The following is a 24,203-nucleotide window of genomic DNA, read 5'->3' as shown; positions in this document are numbered from 1 at the left end:
CTCTTTTTTTCTGTAAAGAGTACCCGTATAAACCGTTCGTCCTCAGAATGTACTCTTATATGGGGAAGGTAATTAATTGGTGCTTAAACGAGCCCAGCAACTAAGGCTACATCACGGCGAGGCAGCCAGCCCTGTAAACAGATGCCACATCCAGAGAAAGAATAGTGTTTCGGAGACGAGAGTTGAACCCAGGACAGCCAACCCTCACTGTATTGGTGACAGGCGCTAACCGTTGAGCCACCGAACCGCCCTACATATGGGAAGTAGAGGTAACACGAGTGGGTGCACCAGAAATATTCTTGTTAATTCATGGGATAGAGTTTAAAAGATGTGTTCTTAAGACAGCTGCTAATTTACTGAATATCGAGTTTTGTAATATCGTTCACTGGAAAGGCAGAAAATAAGACAGCATGTCTTGCCTAGATATGTTGAATTACCTTTACTGTCCCTGTGACCACGAGGCTTAAGGACTAAGATTTATTGAAAAATCAGACCATCAAAAAAAATTTTGAAACTCGAATTTGATTTATGTGCAATATCCCACACGACAAATTATCTGCAGCTGTTCATGATTTTTCTCTGCAGTCTTATAGACATTCTGAGAAATTTATTAAATCGATTTTTCTCCACAGCACTTGGCAAACTTTGCACGAAATCGCAAAAGCAATTGTCGCTTCGCAACGTCAGGCAGAAGGGTCGAACAATAATCATGTGAGTGGCACACCGTGCACCCGTTTCTTTTTTCATTCCAGTTTCAAGTTCTTTGTACTAAGTGTTGCTATAAAAAGGAAGGAGTGGGAATATTTAGCCGCGTATTTTTGAGACGCAGTTGCAGCTAATAATATTATGTTGGCAGAGCTTCCGGTTTATTCACATTTCAGATTAACTAAAACGAGGCACGATACTACAAAGCTTCCGGTTCAGTCACATTCTTTGTTTAGGCTCGCAGAGACCAGCAGCGGAGAACTTCGCAAGAGGCTAGGCGTTGGTCTTGGCAGACAGACAGCAGTCCACCTATGCACGTCCATGCTACTATTGACTGTAAATGGATAAAAATTGTTCCAAGGATGGCTTCATTGGTAGGGTGAGGGTGAAGAAGCGCTGCTGTTGACAAGCATACTGAACAAGATTTGCTTCAAAGGGCATATCACGGTACCCTGTCTGGACAATGTCAAAAAACATTTCCAAGAAAGTCTGGAAGCGGCGTGAAAAATGATAGAATTTTTCCGTGGTGGAGATGCGAAGCCAATACCGCAACGGCCGAAATCAGAGAGACACACACAACAAGGAAAGAGAAACAGGGAGAGACAGAAAGACCTTGAAATAGACAGCAATATATAGAGAAAGAAACAGAGATAAAGACACTTGTGGAGTGGGGGTGATGGAGAGAAAGGGGGAATGAGCGGGGAAGGGAGGAAGCAGGCGATGTGAGCCAGACAATTTACGTCTGCGATGGGAAGAGAAAAGAGCCCGAGATACAAATCACGAGTTACGCGCTCTTGCCGAAACCACTGTCCAAGGGTCGCTTATTACTTCCCTTGACTGTGTCTGTCAGGAGCTAATGAACACCTTGCACGTGACGATCATTATGTCCACCGCTGCAAAAAGAATTACGAGCCTTTCATTCTGTCTTGACCGCTCCCTCCTCAATTGTTCGACTTCCTTTACCCCACACCAACCGAACTTGGAACTTCGAAATGGCCAGTGGTTTTATCGGTCCGCTTTCGTTCCACAAATCTGTACCGTTCGTCACACACAATGTACTCACAGTAACTGGCAAGATGCATCTGGTTGTTTGGGTAGCGTCTTAAGCTCGTTTTTACCGGGAAATATCAAAGTGTCGAACCTCCAGATAGCCCCTAGAATCCAGCGTATCGACATTGTCTTGCTAAACAGCTTGACTCGGCATGTTGACCAAAGGCCCAATATCCCGAATGTTTGCTCACAAATCATCGGTTTCCTGTGACTTTGACTTACAAATTGGTCAAACGTTCGACGACATTCGGACAATGATAATGATTGCTCTTGAAGTAAGATACGATATAAGTTCTTGTGTACCATTCTCTCAGTAAGTTCTTTGCCTTCTTTTGTTGCTCTGTTTGTGTCTCTCTTAAAGTAGTACACACATTAACACTACTATTTATAGCAGCAACTTTATTACAGCGACTGTGTGGGAATGACGTCAATTTAATGGTCTGTATGCATATGAGGTCAAAATATTTTGACGTCAGAGACGACCAGTCGAAAATCATCTGGCCTAACAAACGAATAACATTCTGATTCTGCTGTCCGATGGCGGATAAGGCTGCAGAAAAAAAGGAGGGTGAAGAAGGAGAAGGAACAGAAGAGAAGCAACAGAAGAATCAGGAGGATCAGAAGAAGAAGAATCAGGAGGATCAGATGAATCAGGAGGAGAAGAAAAAGAAGAGGAGGAGAAGAATCAGGAGGAGAAGAAAAAGAAGAAGGAGGAGAAGAAGAGACATAAGAAGAACAAGAAGAATAACAACAACAAGAACAAACAGAAGAGTGCAGAGTTTTATAGGTATGTGGAGTCAGTCCTAATGGGTGTAGCCTACCCCAGCCCAGCACCTCCACTGCAGCTCCCCTACGATAAGCAGAAGTGGAACCGAGTCACTCCAACGATACCCAAGGAAGAATTTATCTTGGTGCCTCAATGACTATGCTCTTCGCTAAATTTTTGTTCAAAATGACCAGCAGTCTTACTGTTTGTACAAGTGGGTAAAGTGACTGGACGACGTTGACTGAAGTAAACTTTTCCGCGGATGTGATAACGACGAGCGAGCAAGGGTGATAATTACTGTGTGCCAAGAGTGATATTCCAAGACAGTGGATTAAAAAAAATATTTGATGTATAGGAAACCGTGAGTATTATCAGCATCCTTGATGGACTGCTAAATTTGTAACGTTTTGTGTGTTATGAATGTATGCGAGCGTAAATAAACATCTGCATGCAAAACTCGCTCGCGGCACTCTTCTACTTTTTCAGACAAAAAGTTCCTGACAACAGTTGACACATTTAATGTTTAACACGAAAGAAATGGAATAGTGAAAGAAAGGAAAGAGAAAAATAAAATAAATACGATGTCTAAAGCTTTTCCTTCTATCTGTTTGACCAATCAGGACATTAGCAACTAGGTAGCTAAGGTGATTGCTAAGGTGACACCGACTAACTACGGAATTGCAATTCCCATCTGGATTAAATAATATATTAGCTCACATCACATCGCACAGCTACCCTCTCTCCCAGATCAAAATTCAATGGCCAAAAGAAAATCTACAATTCTCACTGCGTCACGATGTGATGCAATATGTGGGCTTACGTCACACGACACGTGGCGTTCCCAGAACGTGCCGCTATTGTACCCACGCTTGAACACGCAATTCTACCTATGTGAACAAATACAGGAGCCACTGGAATTTGAACCGTGAATAGTTACAACAATGCACGAGGACACACATCTAGCTGGTCGCGCTTCTTCTCTCTTTCTTTCTCTCTCTCTTAATGTTTAGTGGTTATTTTATTGCTTTACTTTATACCAAACAGTTCATGTTCAGGAAAATTCACGTTAAGAGTATATAGACTTGCAAAAAGGGAAGTGTCTGGATACCCCTCCCATTTCCCTCTCCCAACTCAGGCTTCATAAACATGTGTCATATTCTGATAGTTTGCCGGAGAAGAGATCCGAACCTAGCACCTCACTTTATCGGACCACCCATGCGCACTTCGGGACACTCCCGCAATATTTGTGTGATAAATACCGCAATACATTTCTTTCTTTTAGTGAGTTTTCACCTTCATAGCCCCCACAGAAATCTACGACGGACCGCTTTCATTATTCTTAGACTTTTATCGCCAAGACTGGATGTACTGTTCCAGGCAACCACCTGGAAACTACAAATGACTGCTGCTGCCAGTCTAAGGGAGACAACCAGGCAAAAGAGAAGATGGTGGTTCACGGCGTGGTACAATAGATGAAAGGCAATCGTCGCAGGAGGGATGAGACGCCCAGGTTTACCCAGCCATGTGTCTTTTCGCTGGACTAATTGACTTTCCCTGTGGTTTGTGCAATCAGTTAAAGGATTGTAAATGAGTTAAAGCCAGACTATGGTATTAGCAGGACGATGACTTTTATTATGCGTGACTCTTTCCATTTTCATCCTGAAGTTGTTTGTTGCCCGTAGTGTAGCATTTCGTGTCGTTTCTCCATACGTGTATTACCATATTATATGCCACGTCATTGATATTGTAAGTGCATATCATTGCATATCATTCTCGCTGTTTAAATAATATGCCATATTTCGCCACAAGCGTATGCAGTTACGTAACATTCTCACTACATATCATTTCATATTATGTGCACTACAAGTGTAGTCAATACCATATCACTAAAGCATACATTTCACATCATTCCTATTTGTAAAATTATCTCAAGAAATAATGATTTTTGCTGTTATTTACCAAGCGATAGAAGGGGGGGGGGGGATTGTATTTTGTGTGAAGCGAACAGCAAAGTTGTATTAAAGGCAAATACATGAAGGTTTGCCTTGTTTTTGTTCTTTGGATAGTAGAAGGTGCACAATTGGGTGGTGGGTGGGGTTCAAATTTGGGTGTGTTCTTAATGCAACTGTCAGTGACTGGAAGAAAAGTCTACTACACTCCAATCAGCATATACGCTCTTGTTACCCAGAACAAGTCCCTAAATTATCCGACTGGATGGTTCGGAGATCAACGACCAGATTTGCTTACTCATAAACTTTTGAAAAATGTTCGTAAGATTAATATTCAAATCGGTAATTATGGTGATTAAAAATGTAGACCGGCCTCTCTGGTAAGGTATAACATTACAGAATTCTGACAGGGACACAGTAATCAAAAGCGATTGAATTTCATTTTTCTGAAAAAAATATGGATTGATCGTCTTGCGTATCTTGATTAAAATGTATTTTAAGACCATTTCTAACCTTTATTTTAATTCATCCGTGTATTTGCGTTAGTTTAATTACCAAGGAACTGATTTTCGCAATAAGAATAATAATAATAAAACTGCACAAAGTTGATCCTGATCAGCTTTTTTGGGGCTTCCAACCAAACTTCTGTGTTGTCGGGTCACAAATTCTTCCGTTGACAAAATGTTATTATTCCTTTTTTCTTCTAAACAGCAGCCATCACTCATAGGATTCGAGCTACTGGAGTTTCTTAATAACGCCGCTACCTGCAGCCGCACGAGACGCTCACACCCACACACCACCCTGCAAATCACTCATCTACTCATCTGCCCACCCCACTTTTTTTCTCTTCAAACTTTTTGTAAAACATCAGGTTTATTACCTGCATCCCCTTTCCTTCACCAAAACCAATGTTTACACTTACATGGCTTTTTTACGACCAGAAAGGTTACGACGACAAAGAAAGTCAGAAATATTATTTATATGCTAGTTGAATTAACCTTTAGTTTGAAAATAAGGATGACTGCCATATCCAAGATGCAGAAAACTGTTTTATTACATTTTTAATTTTTTTAAATTAACATATATGTAATGCCGATTTAGAGTTTTCAAACCAGACCCAGACAGCTCCTTGTTGGACTAATTAGGCATGTAATGCTTATTTCAAGTTCTCAAAAACGAACACTCCATATGCCTAACGGTTAAATATGTAAGGGTAATGACCCCTGCAAGTCTTGAGCAACGCATTTTTGCTTCAGTTTTGCTCTTCATTACAAAATGTTCAGTTAAATATAGTATCAGTTTGGTAAGTATGATTTCTACACTGTTTCTGAGATTGGAATAGTAAGCAAAGATTCCAGACCAATGTGATAAAAATATTGATGATGCAAAAAATTATAGTATAGTAACAACAAGAATTTTAAAAAATCACACACACACACACACACGCACACAAATATATAAAAATATGTATGTATAAATATGTATACAGAGTTATTAAAAGATTCGTATATATATTTTTTTTTGAGAGAAATGTTGATCAAAGTACTTTTTAGACCACCCCCTAAAAAATATACTTTGGACGAAAAAGATCGATGGTCGGATATCGGAGCAATGATATTTTATGAATGTTGCAGTCCATTCCTACATGATAATTTGGGCACAGATGCCGAAACAGCAGGCGCAGCAAAAGCCGAGTGCCATGAAGATGTAGACGGAGGTGGTCAGCCAGAAGGCGAAGTAGTACAAGGTCGGATCGCAGAAGTTTTCCGACGTCTGGTCCGTTCCGTTGAACTTGCCGTAGGTACGGTAAATCCAACATTGCCTAGAAGATCACAGAAGAAATTTGTAATCAAATTAATTGAATTAATGTAACAAAAACAAGAACAGCATATGATGTTGATTCTCCAATAATCTATAACATAACATCAAATATTTTGACTTGTTGTGGTCATTTTCTTTTATTGGCCTCTCTTCATTTATATTTTTTTTTAAAAATACCCGAAAATGGGCAGGAAAACAAATCCCGTTTCTGTTCAGACCGCATTAATTCGTACCTGCAATGAACCAAGCAATCTGAAAACAGTCCAGCAAAGAGTTCAGAGGGTTCATTATCTCCTCCCGGTCTTCGTCCGATTCCCGCGGGTTGCAAGCCCTTCTAATCCTTAACCCCACGGAAATGAACATCCGCAAAAAGGCGAAGCAGCCTCCCACCACCAGGTAGATGGGGATGTAGCGCTCTGCGGGGCAGTCATGTAAGTAGTACGCACCTGAAGAAAGATTTTTACATATATGACACACGTAATATCAACAGTCTTTTCCCAAGTGTCCATTCTTTTATGTGTCTTGAATGCGTTCAAACAAACAGGACATTTTTCGCAAATTCAATTACCTAGGTTTCCAGAAATTCAGCTAGTTCATAGCAGCACAGAGTTACCCGTAAATTTTAGTTCAGAAATATTAAATGACAGAAGGAGTGTTCATTGGACGAAAGTCTTAAGTTATTATGTGAAAGTTTTGTGAACCCTTTTTATCTCTCTCTCTAAAAAGACAAAATGTCAGAAATTCGTGAAAGCCAGACGTGTAATGCTTTTAACATCATGAAGAGCGTTAAGTTAGGCAGCGTCGAGGTGATGGACCAACTGGCAAACAGCACATCATTCACCTCACAACTACCTCATAAGTATTCACACACACACACAGGCGTAAAGTCAAGCAATGCACATACCGATAAAATAATGCCACCCGCTATTTGATCTCAGTCTAAGAAACAGCACGTGTGAGCATGCCTTTTGTGTCCTACTTCAGGAGCATCTTCCATCACAAAACCATCAGCAAGGTCCTTCCCTTGTTTGTCACTCGAGTCGTTCCTACTATCGCTAACAGGAACAGCAAAGTTAAGCTTCTCTCTAGACTTCTGGTGTCTTCTAACCTTTCGTGATGGAATCATGTAACTGCCTTTCAACTTTCACCTCCAGTCCCGTGTGCGGTCACTCAGTAAGGCTCACTGGGATGAAGTATGGAAGGGGGCTTGGTGATGCATTAGACTTAGGAAAGGTAAGGCAGAGGGAAAAGAGATTTCATATTCCCAAATGTTTGTTTAGTAATAATGATGTGTGAATAAAATACTCACCTATGACGATCATGGCGATGGGAATGGCCATAAAAAACGCAAGAAGAAAGGTACAGCCAGCTGGGGATGAAAACAGCTTCAATATTAACCCATGGTTAACACATTAACCCTGACAGGCCCATCATCACATCCACTCTGTCTCCGTCTCTTTCTCTCACGCAAACACAAACAGCATCAATTTGTTTCGATAGATTGTGGATATACACACACACACTTGTCTGACCCATCTCTTGGTCGACTGATTGATAAATTTGAGGTTTGTTCCGTCTGTCTGTCCGTTTTTGTTTTTTGTTCTTTGTTTTGCTAATGTTAATTGTTTAGGATGCATAGACGATATAGAAATATTTTCGGAAAAGATATCAAGAAGTCTTGTGAAGCAGAAGGCAAAGACGAACTACCTGTGCCGACAAGGATGAGGAAGGCAGACTTCATGAAGCTGACGAAGCCGGACGATTCGCTCTTGGCCGATTTCACTCGTCCGTACAGGGACTCGTAGGAAGGCGGCGATGCTGCACGAAGAGAATCAGAGATCACGACCGATCGTAGAGCAACATACTTTCATCGTTGAGAAGACAATGGATCATTGTGTGTGTAGAGATGACTTCACTGCACCTACACAGTACTGTGTCGTATGGGAACACGACTTTGCTCCTGAATGTTGCCCAGTAATGGACATGCTGAAGAAGCAAGAGGGTTTTGAGGTTCCGCAAAAACGTCTTTTTCTAGGGCCCGTGCCTGCTGTACAGCAGCGTGCTTTTTCTCGTCCAACAATATAGAACAGTTGCAGGAAAGCCTAAAGTTATATCAATAAATGTACTTCAAATTCATCTTTTCAAGCCACAGTGTCATAGTGTGACCAGCGACACAATATGTTGTTAGTAAATGATAAGAAAAACGAGTCGGCGAGCTGGCTTCCCGAAGACTTTCACCAGCCCGCGTCTTAAGCTCTTCTAGAAAGGAACTTTGCCGACCAGACCCTGTTGTGGTACTGCTGCAGTTTATGTAACAGCTTTTTTTTTACACGTGGGTTGTTAGCCAAAATCAACCCCACCCCCCAACCTGGAGGGTCAGGATGCAACATTTTAGTCTGGCCTCTCCCCTGACAGACCTGTTGAGTTTGCTTAGACCTGCCAGGAGCACAAGACTCCCGCCGACATCGCTCTGTGGATCAACAAGCCACCACACCTCTACAAGGTAAGTTGCAGCAACTGCTGGTGGCTTTATCTCGCCTAAAAACACAGAACACCTGGATGAACACCTGAAGTTATATCGATAAATGTACTTCAATTATGTCGTTAATATTACCTTGTTGTCGCACCAGGCGCGTCTTGTCAGTACCAGCGGAAGTGCCCTTCTCGGGGTCAACTGTAGGCTGTTCCGCCATTTTGACAGGCGTTTCTGCAATCAGAAAGATGTATTACATTCCAAATGAAAAAAAAATAAAATAAAGCATGGTCAATGACTCACAAAATATCGCTATGACATTTCAAAACGTGTTCTCTTTTGTGGAAAATATTTTCTTTGGCTCAAAGAAGACTGTACTTCCATCACGCACAAGAAGCCACTCACATCACAAAGTACTAGCAGTTGAAGTCACTTTTTTTTTAACTGGACTGAAAATCATTCAGCCGTTGACACGCGCGCGCATGCATTCACTAGAGTAACTGTGACCCGGGAACAGGAAAGCCAAGTACGCATTATATACCAAATAATTATGGTAATATATAACAGCGAAAGCTCACTTCCGCCTTTATTCTTGATCCTGGGCTAGCTAAACTGATGATATTTTAAGAACTTCTATACTGTGCTATATTTTACGAACACTTTAAGAGGATGCTTTGTGTTACTCTCAACATGCTGTCTAAGCACTTCCGACAAAAATTCTGCAATAAGAGCTTGTTGTATGTACAGTCACCCTAATAAACACAAACTCGAGGCACAACTACTGCAGAAACATTCCCAGTTGTTCAACACTTTTAGGTTTGATATAATATCTGTAACAGTCGGTCATCAGTTTTCATTAAAAATATTGATTCGCATTGTGATTATATTATCATTTATATTAAGTGGCGCATGTTGCTGCTGACGGAGTGTCCACAGCTGGTTGTCGGTGTCATCGCCGAGGCTGTACCACGGTTAGCTAAGTTCGGCCATTATCACAGAGAAGCGACGTGTGTCGGGTTCGAAATCTGAGCCCACAGCCCACGATGTTTATTTTCATTCATTTCATTTCAGTGGCAGCGGTGGCACCAGTCGTTGGGGAGATCTGATGGAGACCTCCAGAGGGGTCAGTCATGAAAAGGTCCCTCAGTTAACAACCAATTCACTTCTTCATGTTAGTCACCCAGCCTTTCTTTTGTTGGCCACGGCCACCGATCTTCACTGGCCTGCTAACAGGAACTTTACCATGAACAACTGGGGTTTAGTGATGTGCCCAGTATTTACTACTTCCCTGTAATCTATGCTTGGCTGCTGAGTCGTCATTAAACATCTAAAACCATCAATCCTCTTAAAGTTGACAAGTTATCCTGACCTTTCCTAAACACCTTCATGCGATGTGACATAAAGACACACAGGAGCGCAGAACTAAGAACATGGAAAACCTTTGTTAAGAGGAGGATGGCTTAAGTTTTGGGGGATGTTTCTGCACCATTTAATTTAACCGTAAAGAGTTCTGGCAAGTCTGCAACAACTGCTCACAAACGTGCAACATTGTTCTTGGTCTGTTTCAGTGACACCAAATGACACTAAGAACAAAACTATAATCAGGAAAAGTGTCGGGAATATAGTCACCTCGCTTTCCAGATCCTCCTGCGCTTTCTTCATGGCGAGGCGACAGTTCCGCCATCTTGATGTTTTGACCACCAAAAAAAAGTCGGTCACCAAGCGTTCAGCGCCTGCCATAAAACAGCAACTCGTATCCGTTCCTCTGTCTTATCAGCGGAAACAGTTCACAAAGAGAAACAACACTTCCTTTGCTCGAACCAGCGAGTAGCAGCATGGCACTTCCCACATCAAAACATGACTCGTCTGTCTGTGACAGTCCCCACATCAAGACCCGTGTCCTCTGCAAAATGACAGTTCCGACAGCAAAGCCTGACTTATCCACTATCTCTAGATGGGTCAGACCCCAAGACCAAGAAGATTCACTATTGGTGTGGAGCTTCCCACAGCACAACCTGGCTTACCCGTGTCTTTCCCAACAATTCCTACAAAAAATTCCGGTTCAGCGTCTGTGACAGACTATCACCACAGTCACTAACTCCATGTCAGGACACACTTATTCCCAGTACAATGAAGTCACCGGCCTACTTTTAAATAAATAATGGAAAATGTGATTTTGTAACTGTGAGGCTGAACAGATTTGCAGTTTAAAAAGAAAGGAGAGGACGGGTAAAGCAGGCGTCCACTTACAGTGTTAAGATCTCAAGCCGTTTTGCATGTGATAAAGATGAGATGACCGACTTCACTAAGCTGCTGCTCTGAGGTAACTAATATGCAAAAACCCGGTGCTGCACGGAAACAATACAGGACCTCATATCAACCCCAAACCAGCTTTGCTGTCGTGGTCACGGGACATGCGAAACGAGTTTAAAGGACTAGTAGGGTGCAATTTATTTCATAATGAATGGTCAAAGCTAGGTGCATGATACTCTTTCTTAAAATCAGATGAACGCATCTCTACGATGCACAGAAAGAAATAGATTTAATTCGTGTCTTCATATTTGTTCACGGACACGTCTAATTAATGTATGGCCCTAGCTTTCCTGTTGGCTGTAGCCTTGGCAACATAAACATCTCTATGGACAACCATGGCGTCTTTCTTGTTGGCCTCTTTCTGTGTGTAGTGATGTCAAGAACGAGAGGCGTATATTCACTCAAATTTGTTAAACAGTATCTAACACTTATCCTCACCCAATCATTAGAAACAAATTCACCCTACTACGCCTATAAAACACGTCTGGCTGGATGTTGTCCACCTGTTGTCACAAGTAGTGAGAAAAATCCCGACCAACTGACCTTGGTTTGTGAGGAAGGGCGGGGGGACAACACGAGTCATAGTGTCTGCCAATCCAGCGACAAACAGGACTTTGGTTATCTGTAAACATTTCCCGTAATGAAAGCTTTTTTAAGTTCTTAAGCAGAACTATACAAGGCCAAAACCGGGTTCTATCAACGATGTGTGATATAGGCCAGCTCTGTCAGTAAAGAAGAAACAGCACAACAGTACATATACATGATTCTGTCCTGTCTGCAGTCCTAATAACCATCAGCCTTGCCGAAAGTTGTGGGTGAAGCTGATTCTCTCACGCATGGATGCAAGGAAAAAGAAGCACTTTTTTTTAGTAATTGTTTTATTGTAATGAAACTTCGGTGCACTCACTAGTGCTATAACTTCTAAAGCTTTTATTGCTAAACATTCTTACGACTTTTTTAAGCCTTTTCTTGGCATTACTCAGATGAAACGATTCAAAATCCTGCTATACACCACTTTGCATGTGCTTTGAGTGTTTTTCCTGCTGCTAAAAACATCTTTATCTCCAGTCGCGCTCACGGATGACAATGACAAGGATCATGGCATTGTCATTGTCAGAAGTTGTCGTTGCTCACGAATGACCAGCAGCAAATAACGGACATTGCTGCTGGTGAAAACAGTTCTAATGAACCTTGCGTGGTGTGAGCGAGTTGCCAAGAGCTTCTATTGACTGGATAAATGTTAAGCTCCAGTACACGCCCAGCCTCACGAAGACTGACAACAAATAAGCTAAGGTATGGGCAGGTCTGGTGTGACAGCTTCTGAGCCACACCGAACGTAGTCAATAAACACAGGGACATGTTAGTTTTGCCGGTATTCATCGCAAAAAAAATAAATAAAAATAGCGCGGCATGTTTGCTACAGAAAAAAGGGACATCAAATGGTCTACATTTTCAACACAAAGCTGCCGCTCTCTAGACTTCAGACGACGGGATGACAATGGCGGATAAGGTGAGGATCTGGCTAGAAGATGCGCTAACAGCCATCTGGTCATGTCAGCTTCGACTCAAAGCCTCGGCTTCAAACGATTTGTACATTATCAACGCCGGCTGTACACGTACCGGTCGATGGAGTCGGATCACGGACGTGTATAAGTGGACTGCTGTCTGTCTACCAAGACCAACGTTAGCCTCTTGCGAAGTTCTCCGCTGTTAGTCTTGGCGAGCCTTAACAATGAATATGACTAAACCGGAAGCTATGTACACACCTGCCTCGTTTTAGTAGTTAACTGGGGGAAAAAATCGTCAGCCAGCAATACTATACAGTCCAGTAATACAATTTCGGGGGCAATGGTTACTTTCGTTTTCTTCGTACACCATAATATCCCTTTCCCATTTTTTAAAAGCTGTATTATTGTTTGGTAACGGACAAATATAACAGCACATACGAAAACAGACTAGATTAAGCCAGCCAGCTGCAGTAAGTCTTTCAAACCATATGTATATCTGTGAAAGGTTCTTTGTAGCCCTGACGATCACGTGCCTACAGCCCTGTTGACGTCTAGAATAGTGTCTCGGCACAAGAAGAGCAGCATGGCGTGCTATACCTGCGCAGTACGTGATGCAGAATCACGAGGCAGCGCGTGCTGCCCCCGTCACTCTTAGTCGCAAGTGTTGACCCCGCTCGCTAACCCCCGGTTATAGCTTTCTTCTAATTCTTCGTTCCTGTCGTTTTTTGTGTTTTGTTTTGTTTTTTGTAGTAATAACCGCACTCGTCTCGAAACACTGCATGTATCATGGTAATGATAAGAATGTGAATTATGTCGTAGTTATGGCTTCAAATACATATACAACATTGCATAATGCGTCGCTTTGCGATCTGTGTGTACCTTTACGTAACATTTGTTTGCATTTTACGATTTAAAAAAAAAATTAGCATGAACGATAGGCCAAAAATGGCATATGCACTTACAAGATAGCGATGGCCTTCAGTTACTCCGACTCTCGAATGAAAGCGAAGCTTGGGGTGATATTTCAGTGTGTTTGCCTTCCTGTGTGCTGCACCTCCGTGCCTTCCTTCCTCTTCTCTTTCCCTCCGAAGCTATTTGCGACGCACTGGCAGGTTACCAAGGTCAGCTGCCGCAGTGTGAACTACGGGAAATCCCATACTGTGACGTCTCAATGTTATCAAAATCTTCTGAGCCAAGATAAGCCATGATAGAAGACGAAAAATAATCAACACACACATACAAAATTGTCAGCCTTCAGCAATTTTTCATTCTTGTGGCGTCTTCCGTTGTTCTGGTGCTTTGGGGTTTGTGTTTTTGCTTTTTGTTAGGTTTTTTAGGCTTTTGGTTTGCTTTTACTTTTAATGGTGTTGATTTTGTTATTAGAATAGTGGGGATTACTTTTCTGGGGAAAGGTTGCTAATTGTGCATATAGTAGTCCATGGAAGGCTTGCATAACTTAGCTAGCTACTAAACGTGGAGCCATCGGTACAGACCACAGCTAGGTTAATTACTTTGGAAGTACATAGTCACTTCGATTTAGTTACTACCAGGGCCGTGCATCTGCCTAGGGCCCCCTCGCTTTTGATTAAAACCTTTATCAAAGCGGACTGTAACCGTTCCCTTTGCCTAATGGAGAGTCATGTTTTTGATATACCTTTTAGCATTTGGACCACCTAAATGCTGTGCCGAGCTTTCTAGTGACAACTCTTCACCTCACCCAACACCTCTTCATTCTCTTCCTGACTACCAGTTAACAGTAGAATAGACTACAAGCTCTCACCTCTATGCTATTTATTCTTTAAAGGCTCCTCCCCCCCACTACTTTACTGAAATCTTGTCTGTCCACCCTCCTGCCCCAAACCTTCGCTCCTCATCAGACTCCGACGAACTTCCTCCACTGTGCTGCTAAGCAGTGGAACTCTCTTCCACATTACATTCGCCACTCTGACTACAAGGCTACATTCAACCTCCGAAAACATATCTGTTCACAAAGTACTATCCCTGAATTACTATTCTTAACTCCATGGCAATACTGTCTGTCATGCTAAGCATCATGTAACGCTTCCATCTGACTCTGTTTAGAGCATCTGCATCCCTCCATACATTCATCAACTGATTTACGCTCTACTCTTGTACCTCATCATTATGTTGTTCAGTGTGTCTGTATATACCTCACTGCTTACTGGCTGTTATCTTGTACCTCATCTTTATGTTGTTCAGTGTCTACACGTACCTCACTGTTTACTGTCTGCTATCTTTCATTTATAATTATTGGTCTGCATAGAGTCCGATCCAAGGGAGGTAAGCCACATAAAAGAAGTACAGCTTGTTATCTCCCATTTCTTTGTGTTTCGGTAGTTACGTTATCCGCAAAGTTTTTCCCAATACAGATATAAACAATTAAATCTATTAAAAGAAATGTCAGGTCTCTCACAGTTTTAACTTGTTTATTTAATTTCGTCTGTTTTTATTATCTTTAGCAAGATGCATCCTGAGGAAACGTTTAGTTTCCAAGTAAATCACACTGAAAAAGAAGCATCATGCACGGGTTGACATTTCTGTTCCTAGTCTTTCCGTTTCCACTCTATAATAGTTTCTTTTTACGATATCGAGTCGGTAATTATTAGCATTAATTGTGTGGGGGATAACCGTTCCCGACAACCTAGGTTCTTAATTGTAATATGTAACAACACACACGCACGCACGCACGCACGCACGCACGCACGCACGCACGCACGCACAAAAGAATAAAAAGACAGAAATGGGAGACAAACTCACGAGTTAAATAGACATGAAAAGACTTTGTTTTGCTAAAACCCTTATGACGATGACACAGCATAAAAAATTATATGATTCTTCCTGCAGCCCATAGTATATGATCTTGTAGCTCGTATTTAAGCGACGCAGTCTCTATTAGGATATTGACTGAGTAGATTACATTAATAATGTCCATGTCAACCAGCACGCACAGTAAAATATTATACTTGCTACTCGTACGCAGGTGACATGCACTCGATCTGCTCGCGGATGATAAATATTCCTTCTCCTTTAATTTACCTGCGTGTTAAGTCTTTAGTCAGTTCAGGTCCACATTAATCGAAGAATGTCACCAGCTGTGTATATATTGCTTGCATGGATTATTTTATTTACATGTTCAGCAACAACAACAATATCGTCATTGACACATGTGGACTATATGTTGACACATGTTGACTATATGTCTGGCTTGTGCTAAATATAACTGTGATCGGTGTGTGTCATTTGAAAGATTACCCCAACTTCAGCCAGGGTATGTGATGTGTGTTATTAGAGTTGTTACAGATAGCACACGCTAAATCAGCCTTCCCTCGTTGCTACTGCCGTCTTCTCTGCATCCGCAGCTGAGCCACATGCACACGATGTGACCCTGAACCCGGATAAAGGGCTGAAGTCATCGGCAAAGCAGACGACCATCTATACTCGGCTGTTGACTGCACAAATTGTGAGTAATGGGAATAACCTACTTCACTGATGAACGTACCGTTTATAAATCCAGAATGGGCCGGGGGAGAGACACTCCCCCTGTCCACATGTTTCATCAGTCTATAAGTCTATATGATGGCTGTTTACGAGGCTGACTTATATCCGTCGTGTAGGAAAACTAAAGATACACCCTGTACTTCTCACTAACTCTTATCTCCGTTCCCCACATTGCCCACTATGAATTATAATACTTCAGATATGTCGATGGCTGGTGAAGTCGACTCGATGGTATATATACATGTCTGTTCTTGCTTTAAATAAATCTTCTAGAAAGCTGCACAGCAATCGATCCTTTGCCAGCTAAAATATTTTTCTCCTTCAGATGCATGATTGTGCACATGCGAGCAAGCATACAAACACGCTGTGTTTCCCCACATCAGTGTGCAAGTATAAAAGGCGTGGCCGGTATATAGACGTTCTCACCGCATCATTTATTGCCTCCGGACACCGACGTGGTCGACAACCCACACATTATTGTTTTTCTGGTAGGGGGCATTCTGTCCTTGCTGCTGATTCCACTAAAAGGCACAAGAAATATCTAACATTGTGACGGAATAAATGTTCGTTATAAAATTCTCTGGCGTGCAGTAACGGTCGCTACTGAACCGCAACTTCCGGAAGACCCCAGCCACCCCCACCCGGGGCTTCCCCTTGCTGTTCGCCCCCAAGTCGCAAATAGAAAAGCAGTGTTATGGCAGCCAACCACGGCTACGCGGAAAGCCTCAAGGAGGTAATGCGACTGTTTCTGTGTTTGTTTACTCCCTAAATGTATACCTGTGATGGGTACGCTGTTTATGGTGACCTGTTGTTTCCAGTGTGCCAACTAGGCTGTATGTGTGTAGCTCCAGCTGCCACGGATTGGCCAGCTGTGATAATGTGTACCTCATATGCTTTTATATTGCTGCGTCTGAATCGATCTGATGGTATTAATCCTGTAGTTAGTGATAAGAAAAAAAATGCTGATGTATGGTAGTAAACATTGCTCCACTGGGGGTGATTAGTAACAAGAAGAAGAAGTAGTAAACATGTTAATCATACATATAGCTCTGCAAACTACATGCAAAGCAGCAGTCAGGGACTTTTAGCAGCAACTAATTGCTCTACTCTACTAAATTTAGAGAGCCTACAGCCGACATGATAGAAATCTGAAAGGTTCGGCTTATGAGTCATGTAGTTGTGCAATATTCTCTGATGTATTTGCTTTCCTTTGACATAATAAGAACTGTACAGTTGTAACCTGTTTTGCCAGCTTGACATCTTTTCAGAAATTCACAGTATATGCAACATTCTTTTCAAAAACCATTACAACCATTTTAAATACAGCTTGCCTTAGAAGGAAATTTACAAGCATAGTTTACCTGTGCACTTAAGTGTTATTTGATATATAAACCACACATCATCTCTTTTATCTCCATTATCTCTCAATTTCTCACACTTCCTGCATCTCACTCTCTCCCCCTTGTTCTAACTCATAGCATCCCACCAAGTCAGAAAGTATCAGTTTGGGTGGAAGGATCGAGTGCAGTCATGGTCAGCATGCAGATCTGTGTTGTCTGTCATCATCATCATGATATTGTTTACATCCTTCTCCCCCCCGTTTCCTTACCCTCAGTTCTTCCCTTCTTCAACATCCTAGCCCTAGAGTCTGATTATAGTTTGTATTTGCATAATTATTCACCTACTGTAAGAAGACCAAGACTTTGCATTGCACTTGCTCATTCTCAGCACTGACAGATAAAATTTCCCTATGACATTTTGAACATGCTTGCACACACACGCACAAAATATGATACAGAAATTAAGCAGTTGTGTGCTTCACTTTTATTTTTGATCTGTGGATTCATTCAGTTTAGTGCAGAGTATTGATCAGAATGGCTTCAGGTCTTTGCTGCATTTTTCTTCATTTTAATTTGCACGCTGAATTTATCTCAGTGCGAGTCAGTGGGCACGAAACACCACAAAGAAAGTGAACTATTTTTATTATTATTACCAAATAGGCAGAAGCTCCCCCACCCTACAATGCCACTGACTCCAGGCCTAATGCAGAGCTACCTTCTTATCAAGATGTTCAGAACAGTACTTTTGGTAAGCATCTATCTATGACAAACCACAAATGACAAATCGTTAGTTATAAGGGCAATCCAATAAACACAAGTTATTATTTTTTTCTGCATCTAGCCCTCACTCTAAAAAGGGAAAACAATGCTAATGCACTAGAGTACTGCAAAAGGCATGGTATAAATTTAGGAGTCCTATTTTGAATTGGTATAGTTCATTCCATTTGCTAGAGGTGTGAAGGAAGACTGTGCCACAGAATGCTATCTGAATATCTAAGTTTGTCGTAAATAAGCTAATTCTTAATATGGGAGTACTTAGTTTGAGGGGCCTTCCTGAATAATTGGTGGAAAATATTACAGAAAGTTATGGGAATATTTTGCCTGTTAGTTTTTGTGTCAACAAGCATAATTTTGTTGAATTTGTCTGTTTATTAGTGGCAGGACCACTAAATATGGGAAATCACTGGACAATATTTTTGGTTTGAGTAGCACTGATTTGATAGTTTATAATATGATAATGATAGTTCATAGTTCATTGAAACCCACTAGCAGACCCCCACTGATGCTTTTGCTTTTGCATCTCTTCAGTAATTTAAATCTAGAGGTTTCCAGACCAGCTAGCTGTCATCAATATATAGTAATGTTAAAGCCTTTATATTTGCAGCGGTTTTGTTTTTTTTTCTTTTTTTAATAGATGGTGCCCCGCCTTCTTATGAATCCCTTTTTGGGAAGATCAAAGCAACAAGGCAATCATCAAAAGGATTTTGCGATTTCCTAAAGAGTGTTTTTGCACTTTTGATAGGAACAAGTAAGTGGAAAATTGCCAGAAAATAATTATTAGATGTAGCTTTAGAGAAAAAAATTGTCTTCAGTATTTCTTCTCAAAAGATTTGTTCAGGCATGTGGTCTTTGTAGCATCAAAATGCCATTCACCAAAGGAATCTATAAATAAATAAGTTATAATGACTCTATTGTAATGAAAGTTATGGTATAAGTAGAAATGGCAATTTATAATAATTGAATGCAATATCAACTAACATCCTTTCCCTTCAAATGGTTTTTTTTTTTCAGTTGGATTTACAATATTTCTGGCCTTCATGCTTGCAATCCCCATTGCCATGATTGTGATGGGTAAGAAAATCAGTTTATGTCTCAGTAGTAGTGTGAAATAGAAACATATACAACACACCGAACAGCACTTTTTTTCCTAATTGTAGACATGATCGATTGACGGCTTCAGAACTATTTATCTAAAACACATTAAGTTAAGAATCTGTTGCAGGACATATATTTTCCTTGTCTTTTGATATCTACTTGATTGCTGTGCCTCTCTAAAAATTATTTGTATTTCTATGGTATCAGTGAATGAACTGTGCTATCAGCCTTGTTACTAATGCAAGGAAAACATATTGAACTGCATAAATTTCATATACAATCAAAAAGATCTTTTTTAAAGGTGCAAAATATTTGGGAGACTGCCCAGCAGAACGTTACATTCCCATCTACCTGATTGTTGCGGGCTGCTTTAGTACTGCCAGAAATCTGAGTGCCATTGGACGCCGCTGTAAGGCCAAGATGGAAGGACAAGATGCAGAGGAAGAGAACAGCAGGAAGATTAACTTCCTAGAAACTGTTGTTGACTGCTTCATGATTGCCTGGTTCATAGCAGGTACACTTTCTGCATTTCAAAATTAGGCCAGTGGTATTATCTAGGGTTAGGTCAGGATGTGATTACCTGAAAATCTGGCTTTGTGTCCTAAAGATATGTTTACCTGATCCTTTAAACAGTAGCTTTGCTGCTTTAGTAAAGACCATGAATCAGATGCTAGTCATTATGTGTGGCAAACGGTTAGTCATGATGTACTCCTATGAAGCCAGAACAAGCTGGATAAAAATTAAGGGGCTTTTTGGGCTTTTTGTATTGAGTAAAGGATCTATTCCCCAAGTTAAGCTGTCACTCGTATGGCCGACTTTTCTTTTTATTTTCTTTGTTAGCATTTCAACTTTCCATTTTACCATTTGTGAGGCATATTACAATAAAACTGCAAAGTGTTAAGATGTGGAAAAATTTGTTATATTGGCCTCATAATGGCTATAAGATGTCCATTCAGAATAAGAGGATTAAATTCTAACTTCCTAAGAAGCTCCTTTTCATGATGCAGCATTAATTATGTTTTTAACGATAATCTACAATTTGTTTTGCACATATCTATGTCAAATGTTAAGACAGCTTATTTATTTGTAGTGTCTATAATTTTACTTTGATAAGTATTTTTCTCTTTGTAGGCAATGTTTGGATCTATCGTACGAAGCATAAATTCAGCACCAATCCAGAAGCAGACAACTTCTGCGACCCTGTGCTGTATTGGTTTGCTTTCTGGGTGACCACAGCTATGTACATGTTGATGGGATGCTGTTGTGCTGTTGGATGCTTTGTTATTTGTATACTATCACTTATACCTACATAATATGAATGATATTTTTGTCTTTAAAGATGTTCTCTCTTGCCTCTGGCCCTTCAGCTGCTTTTTGCTTTCTTTCACTTCGCTCCTCTATCTGTCTTCTCTTTTCACTTCTCTTTCTTTATCTTTTTCTCTTTATTTATACACACACATGTGCATGGATAATAGCTCTTTCCATGCCTTGTCCTGTCTGCACTTTAAATATCAGTAAGGGCTCATAGGAAAAACATTTATAAAATGTAGTTTTATGCCAACATGCAACCCACGATTCCATGTATCAGGAATATTGGACATTTTTATCTCAAGTCAGCCAGCTTATTCAGAATGCTGATGCACTATAGTATTAAGAAGTGACAATAAAATGTGGCATATGATAAATGTTTCAGAGTATTTTGATCAATTTTACTGTGAGCCTTATGAACTTTACAGGTACATGGTACCATGTTCAAATATCTACAGTAGATGTGTATTTTTGTTGGATCAAAAACATGTGTTTCATATTAGATACAAGAAATTAGTACAATTACAAATAACTGAAAAACAAATTTTATATTTTAGTTTATACATTTCTACCTTTAGGTTGTTATTTACAATTGGAGGTGGTGCAGTATTGAAATTTTGCAGAAAATGGAAATGCTTATGAGCTGTTCTATGATTGGTGGTTCTTTGGGTTGATTACAGTAAGGTCATTCATTGTGATAGTATTTCTCTTTTTCTACCATGATTGGTGGTTATTGGGGTTGATGACACTAAGGTTATTTATCATTTTAGTGTTTCACTTGTTTTACTATGCTCCACTGTTTACTGTACTCCACGTGTATTTTACTTGTGCTTGATATTTTACAACCTGTATATATCACTTCTATTTGTTTTCCATTTATGCATCATTTTGCTGCATTTGCGTTTCAGTCACACATTTTCAATAGCAGGGCCTTTGTTTTGTACAGAATTTTGGTCAAGAATTCTCATTTTTCATAAATTGTTTTGAATGATGGCTGCAGATAATTTGGGGTTGTTTTTTTTTTCCCCCACTTCCTAAGAGTTCTGTTATCTATCCTAGTTTTCTCATAAGATGAGGGACTCAAAGCTGATGCACCTGCTCAAGATTCTGTTACTGTCATTAGCCTTTGTAAAGCAGAATTATCCATGTTTTTGAATGTCTCTGAAGTTAACCTTTTTCAAATGAATTTTTATATACAATTTTTAAGTGATATATTTTGGCTATATTTGTAATGAACTCAACTTACATTTTCACAAAATGTCATGTATTATCATTTCCTGTATATTTTTTCCACTAGATTTCAGCCTTATACCATTATGAGCTTTAAATCTAAAATAACATGTTAGGGTGACATCTGGCATCCCTTCATGCTTGACGATTTATAGATCTATTTTCTAGGTTGATCAGAATAAATATAGATATTGTTTTAATGTATTACATACTGATAATGATGATGGTGCCCTTTTGCATGATATTTTGGAAAGCTTATGCTGGGCTTTTGCAAATTTTCTTCTGCTTTATCTAGTGCACAGATATTGGCTAAAGAGCTTTAAGAGATATTAAGTTTTAGATGCATCTGTATGTATTAATATCTAACAGTTTATGTCCTGCAACAAACAGCATCTTGAAGGATCTTTTTGTGGATCTGAATGCAAACGCGCTTTGCCTTTTTCCATCAGACCATACCATGCACAATGCCTTGTATATGTGTGTGTGTGTGTGTGCGCGCGCACGCTTGAGTGGACATGAATCTTACAAACCTATGAATACATGGAGATGTTGTGTATGCGTTTTCAAGCTAATAGCACAAGGCCTGCTTTTAACTAAAATGGATATTATGAATATAAGCAAATGCCACTGGATTGGCAATAGCTCTGGATTGGAGGTTCATAGCCATATCTTAAAATTTACTAAATCATTATTCTTTAACTGCTGAAAAACCTTGCCAAAAGTGCAACAGCTGATGTATGGAACTACAATGGAAACTACTTCTCATCTTACATTCTTTTGTGTTCTTTACTTTTGGTGCGTTTAAATGCACATTTCTGGAAGGGGAGAGCAGGGTTTTTAATATTTCGTAAGCAGGAGCTGCCTGACAACCCACAACCATGTGTACTAGTTGGATTCCTTTTAACAAAGTGCTAAGGAGTCAGACTGTTGTCATTTTGGCCAGCATTAGAGCAATTATAATTTTTACCTGATAATCTGTAAGAAGAAACAGCAGTAGCATGTCAGTTTAGGAAAAGGATATATCTAGACCTGTCCTATAATAATGTAAGATTTGTATAGCACCTACACTTGTAAGAAGCATGCTCATAGCACATAACAAGAACGAGACATGGAGAACATACAAGGGACAGAAGAATTAACCACCTGTGGTACTGATCTCACGTGGCAGACTGACAGATATCTTCAACTTGTTTATCAAGAGTCCTGTCTGCAGCAACAATTTCAGATTCCTGACAGATGACACAAAGCTGATGGTTTTACCCACCTTGTCATTTGGACAAATGAGTGAAGGTTGATTTCTTCTCGAGCATAGAAAGGCTTCCGTTTTATCGAGTGTTTTTTTACCATAAAGTCCTTGACGTTGGTAATGCTGGCTTCTATAGTGCTAGTAGATGAGTGAGACTCAGGTGAAGTGGAGTGGCACAGTTGCATGTCGTTAGCATATGATTGATGAGAAGCCTGGTGAGACTTGTTGCATGATGAAAATGGTTTAGAAATTAACAGAACTGGTCCCAGTACTGAGCCTTGAGGGACACCACAGGCAATTAGCACTGATGGTCAGTGTAAGAAAATAAAACGGAAAGAGCTATTTAGATTTTCAATTTCTTGAGCAGCATCAGTTACCTTGAAGTTCATCTTACAGACATTAAGCTTGTGCTTCTCCATGCATGCTGGTAGCACCAAGGATTTTTGTCTTTAAATGTGTATGCCTTGTAACCTTTTATTGTCATGATTGGTTAAGGTGATGATAACTGTAATCTTTGTGTATATCGGGCAAATCTATGTAAATACTTTAGTGTATTATTGTTGTGGTTTCATTTTTTAAAAACTTTTCAGCGTTTTGTTTAAAGGAGCAAGTGAATGTTATCAGTTATGCAAGGTCAAGTTTGTACAAGGATGAACCTAATTAGCATATGGTCCTGGCGTTTGACTACAGCTTTCACCCAATATCTGTATTTTTTTACGTGTTCATTTAGCTGGTAATGTTTGTAGGTATCACCTAAATATTTGGAAAGTTATCTTCTACCAAATTTTACCCAATCATTAGGAAAAAAGTGTACCCACTAGTCCTATATGTTAAGTGCACTTGCCATTAAAAATGTGTTTCTGCTGCTGTAGTTTTAAAAAGTTTGACTTATAAAACATTCTTACATTACTTGTAGCTCAACAACTCTCATATTAATACACGTACAATAAAGAGGTGAATAAACCTCGGTATAACAGACACACAGATGAGCATGCATACACTGGTGTTTTTCTGTAAGCTTCAAATATGCAAATCTAAAGCATGCAACTGGTTATAAACAGGCTACATTTCTCAACTACATTTACCAGAAAGTAACTCCT

At 40.2% G+C, this 24,203-nt stretch overlaps 2 protein-coding genes and 1 long non-coding RNA gene across 6 annotated transcripts; 2 read left to right on the top strand and 1 right to left on the bottom strand.

Annotated features, from left to right (window-relative positions):
- The first annotated feature begins 2,241 nt into the window (after positions 1-2,241).
- LOC112558708 lies at positions 2,242-5,893 on the top strand. Its single transcript, XR_003098226.1, has 2 exons — positions 2,242-2,882; positions 3,899-5,893. It is a non-coding gene; the product is annotated as an uncharacterized LOC112558708 (long non-coding RNA).
- Positions 5,502-10,873, bottom strand: LOC112558704. The gene is given in 7 exon segments (XM_025229303.1): positions 5,502-6,284; positions 6,287-6,292; positions 6,525-6,737; positions 7,601-7,660; positions 7,999-8,109; positions 8,906-8,998; positions 10,394-10,873. Coding segments are annotated over 7 exon segments (711 nt in total). The 5' UTR covers positions 10,449-10,873; the 3' UTR covers positions 5,502-6,111.
- Positions 10,874-13,807: 2,934 nt separating this feature from the next.
- On the top strand, positions 13,808-23,974 carry LOC112558705. 4 transcript variants are annotated; one of them, XM_025229304.1, is made up of 9 exons: positions 13,808-13,889; positions 15,896-16,066; positions 16,430-16,592; positions 16,696-16,837; positions 18,105-18,192; positions 18,859-18,972; positions 19,236-19,295; positions 19,621-19,833; positions 20,451-23,974. In XM_025229304.1, exons 4-9 carry the CDS (start codon positions 16,799-16,801, stop codon positions 20,630-20,632), a joined length of 696 nt encoding a protein of 231 aa, XP_025085089.1. In that variant the 5' UTR covers positions 13,808-13,889; positions 15,896-16,066; positions 16,430-16,592; positions 16,696-16,798; the 3' UTR covers positions 20,633-23,974. The 4 variants fall into 4 exon arrangements, with proteins under 4 accessions (XP_025085089.1, XP_025085090.1, XP_025085092.1 ...); XM_025229306.1 differs by having other exon boundaries at positions 13,871-13,889; positions 15,966-16,066; XM_025229305.1 differs by lacking the exon at positions 16,430-16,592 and having other exon boundaries at positions 13,812-13,889.
- The last annotated feature ends 229 nt before the right edge of the window (positions 23,975-24,203 follow it).

The sequence above is a fragment of the Pomacea canaliculata genome, linkage group LG3 (genome assembly GCF_003073045.1).
Source record: "Pomacea canaliculata isolate SZHN2017 linkage group LG3, ASM307304v1, whole genome shotgun sequence".
NCBI classification, from domain to species: domain Eukaryota; kingdom Metazoa; phylum Mollusca; class Gastropoda; order Architaenioglossa; family Ampullariidae; genus Pomacea; species Pomacea canaliculata.
Note: the sequence above shows the minus strand (reverse complement) of the source record. Positions and strands in the feature narration are given on the sequence as shown.

Coding starts and splice junctions, on each gene's coding strand:
- LOC112558705 (XM_025229304.1), top strand. CDS start 16,799: ATGGCAGCCAACCACGGCTACGCGGAAAGCCTCAAGGAG. Junction 16,838..18,104: donor ACGCGGAAAGCCTCAAGGAG/GTAATGCGACTG, acceptor ATTACCAAATAG/GCAGAAGCTCCCCCACCCTA. Junction 18,193..18,858: donor TGTTCAGAACAGTACTTTTG/GTAAGCATCTAT, acceptor TTTTTTTAATAG/ATGGTGCCCCGCCTTCTTAT.